We start from the raw sequence: 21666 nt of genomic DNA, 5'->3' as shown, positions 1-21666 counted from the left end.
GCTTTTAATATGGGTTTTTTTATGCTGTTTAGTGGGTTGTTCTTTATCATTTTACTTTTTGCTGCTGGTTTTTTATCTTACTCTAGGCTTTTAATGAGTTTTTTTAGGTTGTTTACTCTCTTCATAACATTTTAATATTTATGTGTGTATATATGTGTGTGTTTGTGTGTGTCTATTTTTTATAATTTTCTAGAAGCTGCTTTGAGTGCCCAGCAGGGAGAAAAAGTGGGGTAAAAACCTGAGGAGTAAACAAAAAATTCATTTCAGCTATTTTTTATTGTACTTCAGATAAGAGCAACTCGATTTGGAAAAGTTTTTCAGATATAGAAATGCTGGATGTAAAGCACTGTAGTGGCTTCTTATGCTGGAGAAGAAAAGGTGCTTTTCAAATTGTTCTTATGGCTCCTAACTTAGGTCTACTTTTTATCTTCCCAGCTGCAGGAGAACAGAAGCAAACTTCTCCAACACCAACACAGCCTGTGTCAGTGCTTCCACCTGCTGAACCCCAGTCTCTGAATCAGCTTCAAGCCCAACCCCAAGGACAGCCCCAAAGTGCTCAACCTCAGACTCAGCCCCCATCCCATCTGCCACCAACTCAGTCTCCTCTTCCAGCTGAAGCTCAGATCACACCTGAATCTCAGGCTCCAGCTTCGCAGCCATGTCCAGTAGTCACTGAAGCACCGCCAGTAACCGTGCAGTCAGCTACAACTCCAGCCATTGTTCAGACTTCATCTCAGAGTCAAGTGCAAGGGCAGCCTTTAACTCAAGTGCAGAGCCAGACACAGGCAGTTGTACATCCACAGACTCCACCTAAAGTCCAACCAGCTCAGGTGCAGACCACAACCCAACAGCAGGTTCAGATGTCGCCCCATGCTAATATTCAGATTCCAGCCCAGCAGCCCCAGATTCCAACATCAGTTCAGACGCTGCAAACTCCACAAAATGTAAATCAAGTAACAGTGCAATCTCCACGCCCACAGCTACAAATTCAGCCATCACAGACTAAGGTGATTACTGTACCCCAGCTTCCGCAGCAAGTCCAAGTATTCTCCCAGCTTCAGTCCCATGTTGTGGCTCAGATACAGGCTCAGCAAGGTGGCATGCCTCAGCAGATCAAGCTTCAGTTGCCTATTCAGATTCAGCAAGCTGGCCCAGTGCAAGCTCATCAGATCCAGAATGTGGTAACTGTTCAAGCGGCCAGTGTTCAAGAGCAGCTACAGAGAGTCCAGCAGCTCCGAGAACAGCAGCAAAAGAAAAAACAGCAGCATATTGAAATTAAACGTGAACACTCACTTCAGGCTTCTAATCAAAGTGACATTATCCAGAAACAGGTAAAGTTGTCAAAACGAAGCTTCAAGCCTCAGCTCTTCCTATGTCTGTAAGCAGCTTTGGCCTGTGAATGGGGTTTAAATCTCAGGAGTGATCCTGTATTAAACCATACTCCCATATCATGCTTTGTAAAAGTATCAGGTATTCTAACTTGTTGGGTTGCATCATTTGCTGCCATCTGGATCCCTTTGTATAGTATACTTTGATGTGAGTGCTTGGTCTTTGGCAGGATTTTCCACTACAGTTGTTACTGCAGAGGGGAGACTTCACAAGACAGCAACATAGCACAGTAGAATATTGGTGATGAATTGGAGAAATTCCATGTACCATAAATTCCATTGCGATGCGTTCAATTTTGTATCTAAAATATTTTGAGAGAATTTTCCAAAGATGTTGTGTGGTGGAAATTGTACATGCACCTAATCATGTTTTAAAATGTAGATACATAAAATTTTGGAGTACATTTTGAGTGAAGCAAAGGGGACTGATATGGAGTGAAGGAAGGGTGGGGGCTTGTTTGATGCAGTGGGGAAAGAATGAAGAAGGGCTGGAGTGGATAGGCCCCTCCATCTTTTTCTCAGGCTCTAAACCCTGCTTTTATGTTGATTGCTTTGGAGCAGGCAGACCTTCTCTCCTGAAGCTTGCTTAGAACAGAGGAGGTCAATCCATGGCCCAAGGGCCAGATCTCGCACACGTTCTTACCTCCCTCCGCTGGGTGACAGAGACAAAGTGTTCCGCCAGGAAACCACTAATCTTCCTCCCCGATCTCCCACAAACTGCGCGCCAGCCAGCTGCTTCCATGTCACATAGGCCCAGCTGGATGTGCACCGGGAGTTCTTGGCAGATGCAGCTGGGAGGCACACGGTTTGGGAGATACTGGGGAAAGATTTGTGGCTCCCCAGCAGAATTCTTTGCCTCGTGTGCAATGGTCGCTGCTTTGAGCACCACTGGCTTAGAATTCTTATAAACCTTTTTACAGTCTTCTTGCTGCTGAGTCCTTAAGGTATTCTTCAGGTATGCTGGTATTCTTCAAAAGCTTTTCTTTGCCTTCCTGAATTGAGGGCAAGCATTACTTCCATCTCCTGTCCACCTCTTTTAGCTCATTGTCTGCAGCCAACATTTTAGTTACAAGTTAAAGTTAAAAGCCGGAGCACTCTGAAGAAACAGCTGCCCCGGCAGCCATTTTATTTTTTTTCTTCCCTCATTGCTATTGTCAGAGAGCAAAGACAACTCCTGGACTAATGGAGTCCACTTTCACTTTCCCACATTCATGTTGTGCATTTAATCCCTGTGGCACTACACATACTCCCCAGCTCATGTCAGTTTCAACTTAGATAATTTTGATTTCGCATCAAGAATGGGCTGTGCAGAGAGGAGTTCCCCATGCTCACCGTTCTGTGCTCCCCACTTGCTTTGCTCTGTAAGCGGAAATTGCTCCTAGCATGCCCCGCATTTCCTCTTTCATTTGCAGATCCTGTGCAAAGGAAGGGGCAATATTGCTGCATTTCAATTCTCAGAGCATAGCAGTGTGGCCCTTTTGCCTTCCCAGTGGAGGAGGAAGCAAGGTGAAGAAACATCGGACACCCTGGGAGTGATCCCAGTTTTGTTTACAGATGTAGTAGGCTCCTACTGTGTTGGAGTGTTGGTGACTCCTCTTGCACAGCCCAGTTCTGACCTAATGTAAAAAACCAACTTGCATAAGGGTATCCAGAACAGAACCCTTACATAAGTTGGAGGGTGCCTGTAGGGTGAAGAGTGACCTGGCTTTTTCTGTGATATTTTTCTCTAAAATTTTAATATATTGGCATTTTTTCCATCTTGAAGGTGGTAATGAAACACAATGCTGTGATAGAGCACTTAAAACAGAAGAAGACATTGACCCCTGCTGAACGCGAAGAGAATCAGCGGTAAGGCAGACTGATTGGGCAGACACTAAGCCCATTTTTCAAGTGTTGAGTTTTTTGGTGTGTTCTGTTATAATACACCCTGTGCCAGTAACAGCCATCTTACCAATAGAAGTTACAGCTCATGAGTGGTCATGTTGCATGAGATTATTCTGCAAAAAGAGCAACTGTGTTAAAGTAACAGGTAAAGCCAAATAACTTGTGAAGCCAGTCTGGAGAAAAAGTTGGGGAAAGGGCAGAATAAGGGAAAGGGAATAAACATGTTCATATTTTATATCATATCCTGTTTTGAAGATACTAACTCTGGGAGATAGGGATGAAGGAAAGGTGTTGTGCATACAGAATAACCAGTGGGACCAGGGGAAGGTGCTGTTTGTATATGTTGCACACTATACTGTTTCCATTACATATATATTCTAAAGGTGCACTTAAAAGTGCTCTCTACTAGTCTTGTCTTGAAACTGGGGATTTATGCAAAGCACCATATAAAGGTCATTCCTGCCTGATGTGAGTTTTATTTGGTCACAATTTCAAAGTTATTTTTGTTTTATATTTGATTATCACAGTAACCATCTCATCTTCATAACATCTTTTATTTTCCTTTGCCAGAATGATAGTGTGCAACCAGGTAATGAAATATATTCTGGATAAGATAGATAAAGAAGAGAAACAGGCAGCTAAGAAACGAAAGCGAGAAGAGAGTGTGGAACAGAAGCGTAGTAAACAGAATGCAACCAAACTCTCAGCTCTGCTCTTCAAACATAAGGAACAACTTAAAGCTGAAATACTGAAGAAAAGAGCACTTTTGGATAAAGATCTACAAATTGAAGTGCAGGTAAGATTAACTCTTATTACTATTAATTTGGGCTTGTATATTGGAGACGTAAGAATTTTGCCTCCGTAAGAGGGAAAAGTGCAGAAGCATGATATTTTCGTGGCCTGAGTTGATGTTCCAAAAATTCTGATTCCCTGTGACCTTATATTCACACGACTATAATTTCAATACCAGGTGGACTTGGCACAGAGAGAATTTCATGTTTTAAAATACAGACTTCCCACCCAAATCCAAGGGTCCTGTATCCATAGTTTCATTTATTCGCAGTTTTCAAATTTTCCCCATCACATTCATCTCTCTTCTTTGTAAATACTTTGCAAAAGGAAGATTTTTTGTTGCTTTGGAATAGGAAGTGGAGAGAGAGAACCTAGACTCCAACAGGACTTCCTGCTAGCATTCTCACTATTGCCAACTGTAGTGTTTTTCTAGCAGCTACAGTCTGTTTGCTTCCTTTTCCAAAGTGAAAGGGAAAAAAATCTCCCTTTTGCAAAGCGTTTGCAAATAAGAGGGATGAGTCATAAGTGTGATTGGGGAGGGGGGGATCAAGTATTCGCTGCCCTCAGTAGTTTTTAGTATGGTACCAGCAGGTGAGGGTAAATGTTTTGCTTGCTAATAGAATGATGTTCAGTCACCCTTAGTCGTCTTTTTCCAGATTTTTGCTTTTATTAATATACTTGGCTAGCACTTACCTCTGTAAAAACAGCTTGTTAGTCCCCAAGCAAGATCTATTATTCTCCTTCTCCACTGAATAAAGACTGAAAATCATTAAAAACAAAATCTGTGGGTTTCTGAAATTATCAGAGAAAATTAGGGAGCAGGATAGAGGGAATCCAAATGTATGTGAAGAATTATAGCATTTATGTTGTTGAAAACCAACTTTTAAATACCCATCTCTCCAAAAACCGTGATTTTTCTCCTCCGCCTTTATGGTGCCCAACAAAAATAACATTCTGTGATTGAGCTTTAATAATAGGAGTTAGTGAAGTACCAAAAGTTCTGGGTATGGCTGTTCATAGTCAACAATTATTTTTGTTTCTGTAAGATTTATGTTTTATGAAGATTTAAAACCCTGGATACAATGAGCAAGTTGCTATAAAATGAGTAACATATGAATGACAATGCAAGGGTATTTATTTAAAAGAGTATATCAGTATCTAGACTAGATGGGCTCAGTTTGCTTTTGAGTGAACAGATTCTGTGCTAGAATAATTTAATCTTTGCTATCAGCAAATCCGATTGATTATGTTATACATTTTATCAAACCAGAATGTGGCTGTGATTTATAACTTAGATTTTAGTGTGCTTTGTTCTTCATTTGTAGCAAAGCAATCCTGATTTCTTGACAGATCTTTGAAATTCCTCTATGGTTCAAGAATCTTATAGGGAAGTTCAGATCATTTGGATGGAAATAATTGTATAGAGTGGGCCGTCCTTATCCTTGGGCTCACTGTGGATTTCTCTATCCATGGATGCTTGAGTTAATGGCTGGAAGGCCTTATGAAGCTCCCTGGATGCAACCTGAAGGTTTTCTGAGGCCCTCCAGCTGCAGATTTCATTATCTGTGGAATTCGGTGTCTGCAGGGAATCCTGTAACCGATTCCCCCATGGATACTGAGGGCCCGACCCTATACATTAAAATTGGCTACTTCCATATATTTTACACAATTGTAAAAGAGGTTTACAATTATAAGAGGTTTATTTCAGTTGTTGAAATGAAGCTTGACCTTGTTAAGTGTCTGAGTTACTTTTCTGCTTTTAATTTACCTTAGGAAGAGTTAAAGAAAGACCTGGCCAAAATTAAGCGAGAAAAAGAAAAGGCACAGGCGGCAGCAGCAGCTGCTGCGGCGGCGGCAGCGGCGGCAGCGGCAGCTGTTCCTCCTCCACCTCCTCCGCCACCACCACCACCACCACCTCCACCACCTCCTCCACCTCCTCACACTGCCACTGTTGCATCAACAGCCACAGTCACATCAATGTCATCCCATAAGAGAAAGCGAGAGGAGGAGAAAGAATCATCTTCAAAATCCAAGAAAAAGAAAATGATTTCTACTACCTCAAAGGAATCCAAGAAGGACACAAAGCTTTATTGCATCTGCAAGACGCCTTATGATGAATCTAAGTGAGTAGTGGATGTTGCATGTTTGTATCATATTTAGTTTAGTTTTAGCATTTAGTTAGTAGTTGGGAGTCAGTTGCAAGAAATGGGGTTGGAATTTAGATATCGGATGCTTGTGAAACCACTTAGAGGGTACTGAAGGATAAAATTTGGGAGTACATTTCTAAATGCCAGTCTATTAGCTTTGTGATTCTTATTTTATTTGCATGTTTCCATTGTACGATTTGTCTTACATTGCACATCATTTATTTTGCTTTTATTCTTTCCTTTGTCTTTTTGCCTCTGCTTCGGAAGCAAGGAATTATAGAGCAATTCTCTTCTTTAACAGGCCGTAGGCATTCTCTAAAACTATCCCTTGGTTGCATTTTAATTTAGGAGAAATAAATTATTCTCTAATTTTCAATAGTTTTCCAAGTTGTTGTGCTGCAGTACATTTTGTTCAATGTTCAAGTGATTTCTTCTTAGAGTATTTAATAATTGAAATGTTCTTTTCAACTGAATTGTGAGTACAAGCAACTTAACAAAATGAAAACTGCAGTTATCTCTAAAATGTTTTCTTTCTGATAATTTCATTTTCCCACACTATTATGAAAGGAGTGAATATTTCAGTAGGCTGGGAGCAGTGACTTGAGACCCACTAAGGTTTGGGAATCCCAAGTAGTAAAAGATATTGAAACCTCTCCATTAACAAAATTGACTTTTTCCCAAAAGTTCAAAATTGGTGCTAGCTGTGATCATGATACCAAAGTGATGGGATGTCATTTTTACACATTATACTCTTCAACTCGATTCTCTGTAGTGTTCATCTGTGAGCCAATATTGGAATTTTACAAAGTTGTTGTCACTATTCTACAATTGTAAGAGGCATGGGTTTCCCAGGCAGTCATCCATTTTTTAATTACAGGTGGTGCCTTTGTATCCTCAGGGGATCCATTCCCAGAGGGGGAGGGGCCACGGATGACAAAAAACTGCAGATAAAAATTTGCAATCTGTCACCCGTTAAGGCATCCAAGGCAACTGGAGCTGTGTTCCGGTCACCTCCAGAGCCTCTTCTGAGGCCTGTGTAGGCCACGCATGGAAAACCTGAAGGTTTTAAGGCCTTATAAGGCCTCTGGAAGACTGGGGAAGCCCACCGAGACCCTCAAAAGCCTTATGAGATCTTAAAACGTCACTTCTGGTTTTTGCGCCAAACTGTGAATGACCTTCTAAGGCCTTCCAGAGGCACAGTTCTGGTCGCCTCTGGAGGCTTCAGATTGGGCCTAATTTGAGCCATATCTACAGATAGCTAATCCACTGATACGGAAATACCTTCTGTATTCTTTTTATACAAAAGCTTTATGAGTACTTGTATAAAGATTTCAATCTTACTAAAATTGTTTGGCTTCTTTGGTCCAGTTGAGGGATAGCAGTAAACCATGCTTTAGCATTACATGCGTGAGCCTCAGGCTTATGCTCTCTTCCCTCTCCATTGTACCTGAGGGGGAGCAATTTAAAGCATCTGTATGCACTTTTGAGCAACCCACAATTTCTTATTGGTTTGATTTCGTTGTTAAACCAGAATTGGTTTTTCAAGTCTCCTCCCCAGAGGGCAATCCATGACCCCAAAGCTTGCCATGGGTCATCCCCTTAATTTTAAACTCTGGTTTAGTGTTACATATAAATTGGGTCATTGTGTGTCGCTAAACTGAGCACAAGTTAGAACCTGTGCTTTTTTTCCTAGACTACAGTAGATAAAGAAATGAAACTATGCAGGTGCATTCTAGCAGAATGAGCAGTTCTGCTTGACAATTTACATTTAGTTAGAATCATGTAAGATGGCATAAAAATGTAATAAAATATGAACGCATCTTTTATTAGATGATATTATAAAATAATTTGGATATAGGGAAAATATGTAGTTGAAGAAATACTTGTGGAAATATCTTACTATTTAATGAAAAAGCATTCATTTTATAAACATCAGGCATAGTCCACAAACTCTGATCCTTTGCGTCTTGCCATTCATCTTGATGAAAGTAGGAGCAGATTCAATATATGAACTGATAGTTCAGAAAAGTTAGAAGGGCATTCCACTGTTTTCTTCAGTTTTGGAAAATGGTTATCAGTTATTTGACTTGCGTCCTAGTAAACATAGGATTGTGCTGTTAGTGAAGTTTGCCGTTGTCTTACGTATGTTGGTATAATGGTTTTAGTTTCATTGAGAGGAGCCCTGTTCATTTATTACCAATAGTGTGTAGAATAATTGTGCGAAGAGTCCCTTAGAAGGTTTAAAGAGGGCGCGCGGTAGGAAACTCTCCCCATGTTCCATGTTTGTCTGCAACAATGAACAGTGAATGTCTGGCAGGTGGGGAGATAGGCAGGGCCAGCCTTAGGAGCTACAGGGCCCAAGTGGAAACATTTTTTTGCATGGCGCCATGTTTGCAACCAAGGTCTGTAGAAACTTTACAGATATAAATAAAATTTATTATAGACTTTGTGTCTCTGGTAGAATCAAAAGCAATAAAAAAGATGCACTTTAAAGGTGCATGGGAGTTAATGGACCAAATGGATCTGAGCACATTTTAATATAAAATTGCATATACGCAAACCTACAAGTAAACAAAATTTATAGATTACCTCTGAAAAGTAAATAGTTTTAGTGACTGTAAATGATTTAGGAAAAATATTGATTTTATTTTTTGTTTAGAAAAAGATTCAAAATGTCCATTGCAATGTGCTTTGTGTATTTGAGAAGACTAGAGTAGATTACCCTAGCACAGGTTGGGCGGCTTAGGCATGGGGCCCAACAGTGAGCACTTGACTTAAGGCTTTCCGAGGAGACGTGGTTTCAGAATTGTGTCACTGTCAGGGCTTGGTTACAGAATGCTAGGCACCTCTATGTTGTATTCTGCACACTTGCAGTTACATGTATAGTGCTATGGAACAAAGCTGGCAGCTCATACTAGGCTCATTCTACTAGAGTTATGTTTTTTACTTAAAAAAGCCTACAAATTCAAGCCTACAGAAAGCTCCAGGGCAGTGACGCTTTCAGTGTTTAAGACATTGATGGAAGAAAGGCCAGCAAATCAATATTTAACTGTGGTGTATTACCATTGGCAATTATTGTGATCATTTTACCTGGCCTTTCTATAGCAAAATTGTTTGTTTAGACTTAGGTGTTTGTGTGAAGCTCCAGTGGATGACAAGCAGCAAAAAATTGAAGAGTTTTGGACATCAGGATTTCTTGAGAAGCAAAGGCAGAGGAAGTATTTCAACAATACTGCAATAGATAATGTTAAATAGAAGCTGTAGTCTTTAAGATATTGTAGGAAATTTTTCTTTCTCTCTTTTTGAATGTTGGTAGAACACATACTAATGATTACAGTGCAGGAATATTTTTGTGCTAGAACCAGCCACTTCATAGGTATTGACATCCTCTGAAGATTAATAAAAAGGGTAATTAAAATAGAATGCAAGGGAAGAGCCATAACAATACACCACCCTAAGAACGTATTCAGCTAGCTCTGAAAGGGGAGGCTCGGTTCAGACATTAACAAACGTAGCTCACATAGTCACTCCTTTTTCCCTGGAGTACTACTGCTTGCTTCTTCCTTTCCTGGTTTGCCCCAGAGGAGGGTTCTCAGTGGAAAGGGCGGGAATGTGAGCTCAAAGCTATTCATATACTGCAGATGTCATACTTGGTTCGTAAAGTCCCTAAAAGTCCTTTTTATAATACTAAGGGCCCAATCCTATACTTGACTATGCTGAGTCATAGCACTGGTGTTGGGTGCTGTAAGCATACTGTAAAGCAGGTTTATGGTACCTGGAGAATAGGGAGCACTGGTGCTGGACCAGCACTAGTCAGGTGCCAGGCCCAGCAACTAGCAGGAGGAGGACACGCCACTGCCAGGGGTAAGTGAAACTGACAGGCAGCGGAGCAGCCTCTGGGGTAGAGAAGGGCGGGACAGGGCAAAGAACTAGGTTGGTGGGCGGTGGGACCAGCTCTGCTCCATCAGATCCTGAACACCATATCATGTCAAAAGGTCCAACATGGAGGCTCTCACATCTGTGCCGGCAAAATAACCGGCACAAATGCAAGGACACCAATTGTTGGGGCCTGGGCTTTCCTGGGAGAAGGCAACAAGGTCCCCTTCCCCTCAAGGAGACTCCCGGCAGCTTCCCGGTACCTGCTGGATACAGTAGTAGTCGCTTTGGTACTGTGCTCCAGCGGGCACTGGTAAGCATAGGCTTGCACTGTAGGTCCCTAAGTCCCTAAAAATGGGTATACAAAAATTTTTTTAAATCATTTATTTAAATCTTTTATGATTTTCGGTATAATTTTTAGGCAGGTAGCAGCCATTTAGGCCTGAGGTTGCATTTCCCTACAGGCGTTTTTCAGACGCAATTAAGTGCTTCCGACCTTAAAATATAAGCTAAAAATTGAACTTAAAGAGAAAATAGGCATTGAAAAGAATTTTTTTAAAAAGTTTTTTTATTTGACCTTAACCAGCTTAGTGATAAGGGTTCTTTTTTAAAAAAACAAAATTATTTTGAGTGACATTTTTTGTTGTTCCCACAGTTCTTATGAGGTCCCTATTTGGGTAGCTTTTTTTAACCTGTAAGTACCTTAAAGTTCCTAAAATAGATCTAAATATGGAGTATGAGCCCTGTATAGTACCAATCCATGGTTTGGCATTATGTCTGAATGGAGCCAGAGGCACTCTGATAAAAACTTTTCTTCCCCATATTTCTAGTACTCATAGATTCATTTGGATACTCTCAGATGTCTTTTATACATTTGCATATTTGCCATTAATGAGGTTCTTTGCAGAGTTGCATGATTTTTAACCTCATATCTTACCATATCATATATGATCTATTTATATAGCTTTTTCTAGAACCAACATTCTTGAAAGAATGGCGTACATTTTTCAGTATAGTTAAATTTCACTGATTTCAGGCAGATTTTTTAGAAATGTTTTACATCCACTTGTCCCATTTTCCTTCATGTCATGTTATACCAATATGTATTTTACACATGGCTGGTATGCATGTTCCTTTTAGTGTACCTGTAACTTCTGGTTGTGTCTGCGCTTTGCTTTGTTTTTAAAACCTAGACCTACATTTTCAAATCTTCAGATATTGCCACTCTGTTCAAGTGGCTTCTGAGCTTCAGTTTTGGAAGTGTAAGTCTTTCTTTGGCCTTGTCTTTGTGCATTCACAGTGGAGACATTCACATTTTTCAAAGTTCAGTGCATATTGGCTGACCTTTTTTTTAAAACACGAATGTGTATTGAATTAGGCCCTGCAGAACTGTGTACCCTAGAGCAGAGACATTAGCTTTTGAAGGGTAGATTGATGAGGTCAGGAAAATTAAGTCAGAAAATTGCAAAGAACAGGTTAGTCATGCCATTTGAAATGACAATTACTTTGTCATTTTCATTGTGAATACTTTTAGGTTCTATATTGGCTGTGATCTTTGTACTAACTGGTATCATGGAGAATGTGTTGGCATCACAGAAAAGGAGGCTAAGAAAATGGATGTGTACATCTGTAATGAGTGTAAACGGGCACAAGAGGGCAGCAGTGAGGAATTGTACTGTATCTGCAGAACACCTTATGATGAGTCACAGTGAGTTCTGACAAGAACCTCTTATTTAATATTTAGGTAGCATACTGCTCTGAGTTTGGTAACGTATTTCTTGAGCAAAACAAATATTATTCCACATATGTTGTATCTAGTGATGTGACTTTAAAAAGAATCTCTGAAATGTTGCTCCAAAATATGTAGTATTGACACACAGCAAAAGTGAGGTTTCGAATATTGCCAATAAAATATGATATAATCTGGGTAGGCTAATTATATTGATTTTGTTGCAGCAAGGTTCCAGCAAAATATAATAGTTGGTGGGGGCTTCTGATGTATTGCAATTAATACTATGTTGTATGTTTACTCTGGAGATGTGAATAAGGGGCATCAGATCTGTTATGAATGCCCCTTTCATATTTCAGGACTCTGAATTCCATTTTCTACAAATATATTAATAGATGATCAGGGTGAAATGGGAACCTTTTGAAGACAGTTTTAAAGGCAAAAAGTTTGAATTTTGGCTTAATATTTGTTCTTTCCAGCTCTAAAAGTTATTATGGTCTGTAGGTGTGTCAAGTCCTTGAAATGTTTTATTGATAATGGCGATACTGGCAATTTTTCTTCGCAATTGAATGTTCAGTTTTTATTAGCAAATGTGTAGCTTGACTATTCTTTGTAAAATTGAAGTGTTTAAATACAGTGAAAGATTTTCATGCAGAAGCACAGAAATTAACATTTTTGTTTCGGATCTTGCAGATTTTACATTGGCTGTGACCGATGTCAAAATTGGTATCATGGGCGCTGCGTTGGTATTTTGCAAAGCGAGGCAGATCTCATTGATGAGTATGTCTGTCCGCAATGTCAGTCAACTGAAGATGCCATGACAGTGCTTAGTCCCTTGACTGATAAAGATTATGAGGGGTTGAAGAGAGTTCTGCGTTCATTACAGGTATGGATAAAAATTAGGCCAGCTAAGGAATTCTGATTTAACAAAGCACTCTTGAGCAGACCACTGTGAAATATGGCTGTCACAGCTTCCTCTGATAGCCTTCTTCACAAAACCAAGTTCATTTGTTTGTAAATGTCTCACAAAGTTCTGCAAGTAGTCTGCCCCCCCCCCAAAAAAAACCTTCCATGAAATGCAGCTCATGCCTAAATGGTTTTAATAGGATTCAGATGAGTGAATGAAATAATGTCTTCTAAAATTAATATCATTTTTTTCTAACAGGCTCACAAGATGGCATGGCCCTTTTTAGAACCAGTGGATCCCAATGATGCTCCAGATTATTATGGTGTTATCAAAGAACCTATGGGTAAGTGTGTTCCCAGGAATGTTGCTTACAACAGTGTTGGACATCTCTTACAGTTAGGACAATATTCCTTGCATCTTCCCTAAATCTTTGTCCTTGTAGCTTCAAATTCTAGTCCTGCTCTCAGAAACTCACCTGTCTGTAGTACCCAGACCCTCCTTTTTCTGTTTTTTTAAAAGATGGGGCAACATTTGTTTGTCTCCAGTCCTCCAGCACCTCACTCATATGTCAGATAGTAAATTATTGATTACAGACAGTGGTTCCGAGATCACATCAGAATGCTCCTTCAATACACTGGGGTGTGTCATTCATCTGGAGACTTAAGTTCATTTGCAATAACTAGGTATTTTCTTATCTCTTTCTCAGTCTTGAATTATAATTGCTTCTCCTCTCCCCCTCCCCCATTAGTACAGCTGTTGTCAAGTCAAGGTCAGGCCACTAAGAGAAGGCAGATCCAAAGTAGGAGTTGAGTTGTGAAAAGTATGGTTGGCATTAATTCTTTCATGTCTTGCCTTTGTGATAGTTATCTCTCTAGTACCATTCCCATCTTCAGTCTGTCTTCTTCTTTAACCAATGTTTTTGAAATAGAGCCTAGGAAGATTGTATTTGCTAAGAACTGATAAACTAAACAGGATGGTTGGATTGCACAGTGAAGGTCAAAACACATTTGAGAAACTTTTTCTATTTTCAGTATATTAATTATCAGTATTTTCATGAGGCAAGATGGTGGATGTGCATTTTCACTTTTTTTAAAGCTGCTGTTCCATCCCAGTGGTCTCTCTGGCAGTCACAGAACTGGGCTCTTTATCATAGCCTATCCTTTGTGGTGGTTTGTACATTTTAGGGGCAACTAATTGAAGCATCCTAACAGAGTTATGAATTGAAATAAGAAGCAGTCATTAAAGAAGATGAGCTGCAAATTAATCACGTTTATATGCCCAGAATGCTGTGTGTAATTAAACAAAAACAAAAGCAGAAAATGAAGAGTATAAAATCTAAGTGATCTCCAACTGGAACATCATCAGTCTTATTAAATTCTTCCTAAAGAGTTTATGATGCCCTAATAAGACCCTTGAGTCTTCAACAAAAGTAGCAGAAGAAGGCACTATGTGACCTCGGTGCGAATATACAGTATTTGCTAAATGACCTCACCCTTTATCTCTAGTACTAATGGCTGCTAGTCAGTTATGCTTACAGGCTATCTCTAGTTGCAGCAGCAATGTGCCTCTGAGTACCAGTGGCTGGAGAGCAAGGTGGGTGAGAAGTATGCCTTTCTTTGCTGCTTGTGGGCCATCCAGAGGTGGCTGGTGGCCATGGTGGATGATGTTGAACTAGATGGGGTTTTGGTCTGATTCAGCAGAGCTTTCCCTTGTCTTCTAACATCTTCCATTCTGCCCCACCCCCACCTCCAATAGTGCACAGTGTTATTGACTCTTTAATTAAACAGATATTTCTTTTATTGTTTTGAGGGTCTGGGGTGAGTTATTGAGGTTGCTGACATCTTGTTTTTTGAATTACGTTTGTTTATTTTGAAGACCTTTCGACCATGGAAGAAAGGATACTGAAGCGTTACTACAAAAAGGTGACCGAGTTTGTGGCCGACATGACCAAAATTTTTGATAACTGTCGTTACTACAATCCAAGTGACTCTCCTTTTTATCAGTGTGCAGAGGTCCTTGAATCATTCTTTGTACAGAAACTAAAAGGATTCAAAGCAAGCAGGTAAATAGCCTTTCCTCATAGTACACCTTTCTGGTTTGTCACATAGAATACGTTTTTACTGCTAGAAACCATTTATTCTCTGTTTAAAATGGGGTTCTCCTTAAATGCTTTGCCCTCATCCTAAACCTTTGAACAAATTAATATAGAATGAATGGATTTGTACTTTTTTGAGCTTTTGATATCATTAAAGACATGATCTTTTGCTGGGTTGTGCCCTAAAAGCCTTTCTAATGGTTTAAAATTTAATTACAAATAGAGCAGAACTGAGTAATTTTTAATTTACGTTCATTTCAATGGAAGAGCTAGTAATTTCTCCCATTAACGGTGGGAATTCAAGGTACAACAGTGGGAGTTCAAGGTATAATCCAGCCCTTGGTTTCACTTTCAGGGGAAGTTCTGAATGCATTTCTCAAGAATAGGTTCACCTCAGCCCTTTAGATTCCCACAAGAAGTGATCAGTGTCACTTTTCTTTGTCTGCCCTAGACCTTCCCCAGAAAGGCCCATTGTCTTCAAAGCTGAATTGTGCAAAGGTACCAGCATAAGAGCATCAAGAGATGCTGCTCCCAGTTGCTACTGCAGTCAGTCTGAAGATGCTTTTACCTCTTATTTTATGTGGTACCTTTCCAGTGAGGACAGAAGAAAGAAGAATGTGAGGGGAAAATGGCAACTGAGTTTGCAGTGGGCCCTCTGTAACTGCTGGGGATCTATTCCAGGGCGTGCGCCCCCCCCCGGTGGATGTGGAATTCAGCAGATAATGAAATTTGCGGGGAAGGAGAGGCTGTGCAGCACTGTAATTCCTTATCTGGGGGCTGCCCCCAACCCTCTTAAGGTAGTGGCCTCTTGGCCTCCTCAGAAGCCTTCTGGATACAACAGAAGGCACTTTCAGTTTGCACTGGCAAACCATAAGTACATTCTAGTTTCCCATGTCAGGCTTTCTGAGGAACAAGGAGTATGCATGCAGCCACCCCGTACCTCAGAAAGCCTCACAGATGCAACCGGAAGCCACTTCCAGTCACATCCGCATGGTTCTCTGAGGGTCTGCAGTCATGGACTCAGCATCCATTGATATTCAAATCAACAGATAAGGGGGCCCTGCTTTATACTTTTTCAGATTGTCGTTCATTCTTTTTCACTTTTATTATCAGCATTTTTTTTCTGTTTGGCCACAACTCCCATTACCGCTTCATTTATACCGCACATGTTCTTTTTTTGCAGATTGTGATAACCTTAGACTGCCCTTTCTAACTGGAATCAAAACTGGATGTTTTGCTTATTCTTCCATTGTACCATGTCATTAACTATTTTTTTTAATCCAAACTTGTTGACCTATAAAGTATGCTTTATGTGCTAGCAGCTGTGTTGAAAACCGATATTATTCATCTTTTCAGTACTATGTCAAAATGAAGTCCAATGATAGTAATAAAAGCTATGTAATATCAGTTATTTCCTGTAATCAATAAAAGCAATTAACTTCCAAAAGAGAATTTGATGAATCATAACAAAAATGTAATGTTCTTAATTTACTTTCTACCAGTAAAAATGCCTTTATTCAGCCAATCCCAACACAATGTAAATTAGGTGTATACCTGTAACCCCCTCAGAGTACTATGATGCAGTGTATCTGAATACTTGAATATTCAAATTGAATATCATGTTATTGTATAGAACGAACTGTGTTGGCTCAAAGAAGGAAGCTCAAAGGTTCTGTCTGTATATATTGTTTGTCCACAAAAGATGAACAGGAAAAGCAACATGGCTGCATTCCCAGCTGAGTAACTGGCCCTTCGCACCTGTTTAAAGCAGCTGAGGTCTCTTAAATGAAGGGTGCTTAATTGTTCCCTTTTTCTGCATTCTGCAGGTCTCATAACAACAAACTGCAGTCTACAGCTTCTTAAAGTTCCACGTGTTACCCTAACACAACAGCAAGAATCTGGTTGTCTGAAAGTTTTAATTGGGAAGCCAGAGGTTTTTAGTCGGGTTGTCCTGACAATTCTTGATGTAAACTGCATTTTTATCAGTCACATCAAATTATATTCTTGGCTAATTTTGTCCAAAGGACAAAAGAATTAAAATCAGCAGCATCGTTTTCTTGTCAAGATCAAATTATGCTACTGTGGCAGAAACAGGAAAATGTTTTGTTGAAGGACAAGAGAGAAAACAAGCAAGGAAAAAATGATACAGTAAAATGGGGTCAAGTTTTAACTCCATGGAAATTCCACATCTGTTCTTCAGTGAAGAAGCTGATTTAAAATCCACACAGATAACTTTTGACTGTATTTATTTATTGTTGCAAAAGGACGCTTTTTTATTGCTGCCCTCATTTGTCAGCTAATTATTTTTTTCTTATAAATCCCAGCCCTGGTTATATGTAACCCATTCTGTATCTTACCATGATTCCTGTAGGTAAAAGTACAAGATGACCTCTAGATGTCTTTTCTTTCTATGAAAGGAGCTGCTATGTACACATGTGCACAAACAAACTGGGAATCAACAATGAGTTTATTGTTCATGGTAGATGAAAACAATTAAGCTTGCATAAAAGTTGGGCTAAGTGGTCATGGACTACAGATTCTGTTGCCTTGAATATAACAGTACAATTTGTCATTTACTCTGCACCAGACTGATATGAGTAAAATCTATTTGAAGGTATCTTGTTTGTAAACATTTGTCAGATTCTAATTTTTTTCTTTTTGTATTAAAAATTCAAAATATGGATGTATATGAAACAAAATAAATGGAGATCATTGTTCTCTCCACACACGTAGGTGTCTTTTGAATGTTCGCTGACATGTTTGTGAGATTTTGGAGGTTTGTTCTGGAGTATAAGTATCTGAGATAGTAGGGAAGGGAAACATGGGAAGGGGAAAAGAGAAAAGCCCCCGGTGTGATTCCACTTATTTTTTAATTCAATATAATAAAATTCTACTGTAGTGCCACAACTCTTGCATTGACAATAAAGGAGATGCGTGAGCATTATTGTTGCCCATTGCTATATGAGATAGTAATTGGCAAATGATTCTATAAGGATAAGTAAAGGATCCAGGTGGGGCAGTGTGTTTCATTTTGTGGCTCCTTTACTAGGAAAAGTACGTAAAAAGATCAGTCAACAAAGAGAGATGGGCTTTACAGGTTTTTTGAGTGTTTCCTTTTTTTAACTGCTCTGACCAGTCACTTGCACAGTTGATGACAGTTTTATATGTGCATCATAAACCAACCAGAGTTGGTTTCTGTAGTTCTACACCCATTTTGACTAGATTTTGCACTAATTCACAATTTTGCCCTTTGATGTTTTGGACTTGATCTGATTATGAATAAGCTTTTGTTGGGTTTAACCTCGCCCTGCTATGCAAGAACCTTTTCTGTTACTTTCTTAGACATTGCTATCCACCACAATTTTCTTATAAGTCCAGGCTCAGGTGTACAGATACTGTGGGGTTAATTTTCTCTAAGGAAGCCTATGCTTTTGTACATAGATGCTGTCATTTAGCCAACGTGAAATCAAAAGGAAGTTATTGTTCATTGTTGGGAAAAAGCATCCATTTATGCTGCTTAGAAACTAGGAAAAAAGTATTTGTGTTTTAGGGTATGTTGTGTTAGGACTTTCTACAAAGAGATGCTACATATTGTATGCATTACGTTTATAAAAGAAGGAAAATTTTCAACCTTAATCCTACAAATTGCCTCTTCACAATATTTCTGTATTATTCATACATATTACTAGCATTGAAAAAAACATTAAGAAAAAGAACTTTCCTATCCTTAGGCAATAGATCACTGTTTTTAACAAATTGTGAGAAACTGAAGAATAACTTTTTTTGTACATAATAGGACATTTCATCGTAGAAGAATAAAGCAATGTTGTTGGGCATCAGATTTGGTCGAGTTCTAATGAAACATCAGTTGTTTAGAATAACCTATGTAGCACTTGGCATTGCCATACTGTGCAGAAATTCTAGGGAATTTTTCATATAAATAATTATGAAATGAGGAAAATGCTACTTTCATACACTTTTTACCAAGCCTCATCATTTTTCCTACTGCTTTGTAATATATGAAGACCGTTCTTAGCTGTATCAACTATGGTAATTTTTAGTTTTTTGAAAAGTTTTATTTATGAGCCAGTGTAATGTGTGTACATTTTAAATGCCACTTCTGTAAAAGGAATAAAGAAAATTATACTTTACTCAGTTTTTTAAATCAAACAATGTGCAGAATACTTGATTTTGTTCCTAACCTCTCAGTGCATTATTACATACTCCTAAATGTATATTGACTTGCAGAGACATGTTGTAATGTGAATATTCAGTGTTGTGAACTGAGGTCACTTTTAATCACTGTTCCTCAGTCAAACTGAAGGATGTGGTGCTCCATGTCTAAATAGAGTTCAAAAGCATCCAAATGCTCATGAGTTGCTTTATTTTCATGATGGATTAAGGCATGTTTATGGAGGCTCAGCTTGGAATGGTATTGTCTTGCACAGCTGCACAATGTTGGTGATTCAGTGAGGAAAACTGAATGTTTATAAGTGATCACCCTAAGGTAAAATCCTGTGAACAGAAGCAGGTGTTTTTGTTACATGATCAACAATTTACTTTCATTTTGTTATTAGAAATGGTAGCAAATGATTTTGCGTTTTGATAATGTTTTCCCCCTCTCTGGCTAAATTATTGCAGTGCTCCTCAAACATTTTAGAGACCCTAGGGCTGCTGCCCAATTTATAAATGCCAAGGGGTGTTATAATGGTGATTGGGCAGCAGTGCTTCCCCCCCCCCCAAGTAGCAGCTTCTTTAACTTTTTTAATAACTTATGCACCTAGCCTGATCTTCCCTTTCAGTTTTGCAAATCATCAAAAATTTGGTCACAATCCATTGGTATGTCCTGGACCCACAGGTTTAGAACCACTGAAAATGCATTGTTCAAAATATTCGTCCATGAAGCAATACAATGTATACTTTGGTATTGTCAAAAGCATGAAGATAAGTTCAATTCCAATGACTGATTTCTGAGTAATGTTTAAATTGGGGCTGAATGATTTTTGTCAGGTTCATTTATATGTAGCAGGACTAACCCTACTGAAGACTGGCAGAAGCATTCCTTGCATGCATATAAGAAGTTGTGTCCACAGAAAGTTAGGTGTTACCTGTGCCAGATAAATTTAGGCATGAATAACTTGTATTATTTAACTCAATGGCACTTGGCCAGGTTAATTTTTGTTGATACAACCCTTTATTTCCCAGCAAGAGCATAACTGTTTTTGCCAGCTATCAGCAGTAATGGAGAGTTATTCCTGTATATATGACTCTTAAGAACATCACATAATCTTTAAACATTGCTCAGAAGTAAATCCTGCACAATTCAGTACAACTTTATACTAAAAAGGACGCAAGGTTGCACATAATGCTTATGCAAAGTAGTGGGTAAGAGCCTGAGCTGCAAATTGGAAGTCTGCAGCCATACATTCCTCCATATCCATCTGCAATATGGGGATCCTGGCCTGCCTGCAGACGTGAGTAGTACAGATCAAGTATATATGTTGATGGACAAAAATTTTGTTCATGATGCCTCCATGCCATTCCGAAGGTTCCACCATCCCTCAAGTGGATTGGAGGGGCAAGTGCTGAAGTGGGAATGGAGAAAGGATCCCAACTTCCTGTGAGGCTATCTTGGTGGTGGTTGCAGCTATCTTTTGGTAAAATATAAGCAAGCAGCTCAATCAAAATAGTCGATAAAAAAGCAAGTTTAATTCTCAATAAAATGCTGTGAAAGAATGCTTGGATCAAATTATGAAACTGATGCTCCAAGATCTATAATGGAATTGATGTGCTCTTTCCATTTCTTGATCATTACTTCAATCCTAGTTGAGGTATGTTAATAGCTACCTCATATTAACACATTATCAAACCTAGTACTTGTTTCTGGGCAAAAAAATTACAAATAGTGATTCTATTAACCACATCCTTTCTGCTTGGAAGAATTAAGGGGAGTTGGTGCTGCAGTCTGAGAGGCATTCCAACTGGAGCTAAATATAGGAAATATTTTGAAGCAATAAATGTAGAGAAGATATATGCAGGCTGTCCCCATTTTTACCCCCTTCTCCAGTTTGGGTTGCTGCCAGAAAGTCCCATTTTGATAATTTGAATGAAAGCATTTTATTTTTTCTTGGAAGCACTTCAACTCTGACATCTTGATAGTAAGTGTGCCATTTCCATATACTATCTTTACCAGCTTCTTTCGTTCCTTTAGCAAATGCATTAACTCATTAGAAAATTGTGACATGTCTTGCATAGCAAGGAGGCATTTTTGAATTGTGTTTTGCTAGTGTAATGTTACCATTTCCCTAGGTGACTCTAGCCAGAACTTGTATCTGAATGTTGAAAGAGCTTTACTATGGCAAAGTGTGCTAATGCAATCCTCCATTTTCCTTCTATTAAGCAAACTATTTCTTTGGCATTTTATTATTCAAAAATGGCCTTGCTTTCTGCTCTTAGCCTTTTGCCACCACTGTAACTTGATCTGAAATGTGATGGTCTTTAAAAAATGCAATACCTTGGCCATGTTTCCAAATCTGACCAGTCTGATACAATGCCGCTGCTAGTCATACAAATCTTGATTTTTTTTCCTCTTCTCTTAATTCTTCTTAATCTTGGAGATGCTGCTAATCATGTAAAATGTAATTATTGCAAAATATGAATGCAGAAGAACCACTGATTCCTCATAAAGCATGCACATTTGCCTCTTGGTAACAGCTATGGTCACGTAAGGTCATTTGATCATCAGTTTTGAAATTCATAGGAAGACTGGTTCTGTTTGCTTTACCATTGCAGAGTTTCAATCATTTTACAAAATAATAAATCATAGATAGTTTCAGATATTGTAGGAC

The 21666-nt window shown here is 39.1% G+C and overlaps 1 protein-coding gene across 7 annotated transcripts in view; it reads left to right on the top strand.

Annotated features, from left to right (window-relative positions):
* The window catches only part of BPTF (bromodomain PHD finger transcription factor), an 85236-nt gene extending 67690 nt beyond the window's left edge, over window positions 1-17546 (top strand). For 4 of the 7 annotated variants that reach the window (XM_066613842.1, XM_066613841.1, XM_066613838.1 and 1 more), the window contains 9 exons: window positions 436-1331; window positions 3154-3236; window positions 3843-4068; window positions 5838-6187; window positions 11622-11795; window positions 12510-12702; window positions 12982-13066; window positions 14599-14785; window positions 16645-17546. In XM_066613842.1, coding sequence (XP_066469939.1) covers window positions 436-1331; window positions 3154-3236; window positions 3843-4068; window positions 5838-6187; window positions 11622-11795; window positions 12510-12702; window positions 12982-13066; window positions 14599-14785; window positions 16645-16681 — 2231 coding nt within the window. In that variant the 3' untranslated portion in view covers window positions 16682-17546. Of the gene's footprint in view, window positions 1-435; window positions 1332-3153; window positions 3237-3842; window positions 4069-5837; window positions 6188-11621; window positions 11796-12509; window positions 12703-12981; window positions 13067-14598; window positions 14786-16001 lie in introns of all 7 variants that reach the window. The other 3 variants (XM_066613844.1, XM_066613843.1, XM_066613839.1) reach the window with 2 other exon arrangements.
* Window positions 17547-21666: the final 4120 nt, after the last annotated feature.

Source organism: Tiliqua scincoides, chromosome 2, assembly GCF_035046505.1.
Source record: "Tiliqua scincoides isolate rTilSci1 chromosome 2, rTilSci1.hap2, whole genome shotgun sequence".
NCBI classification, from domain to species: Eukaryota; Metazoa; Chordata; class Lepidosauria; order Squamata; family Scincidae; genus Tiliqua; species Tiliqua scincoides.
This window is presented reverse-complemented; position numbering and strand designations above follow the sequence as displayed.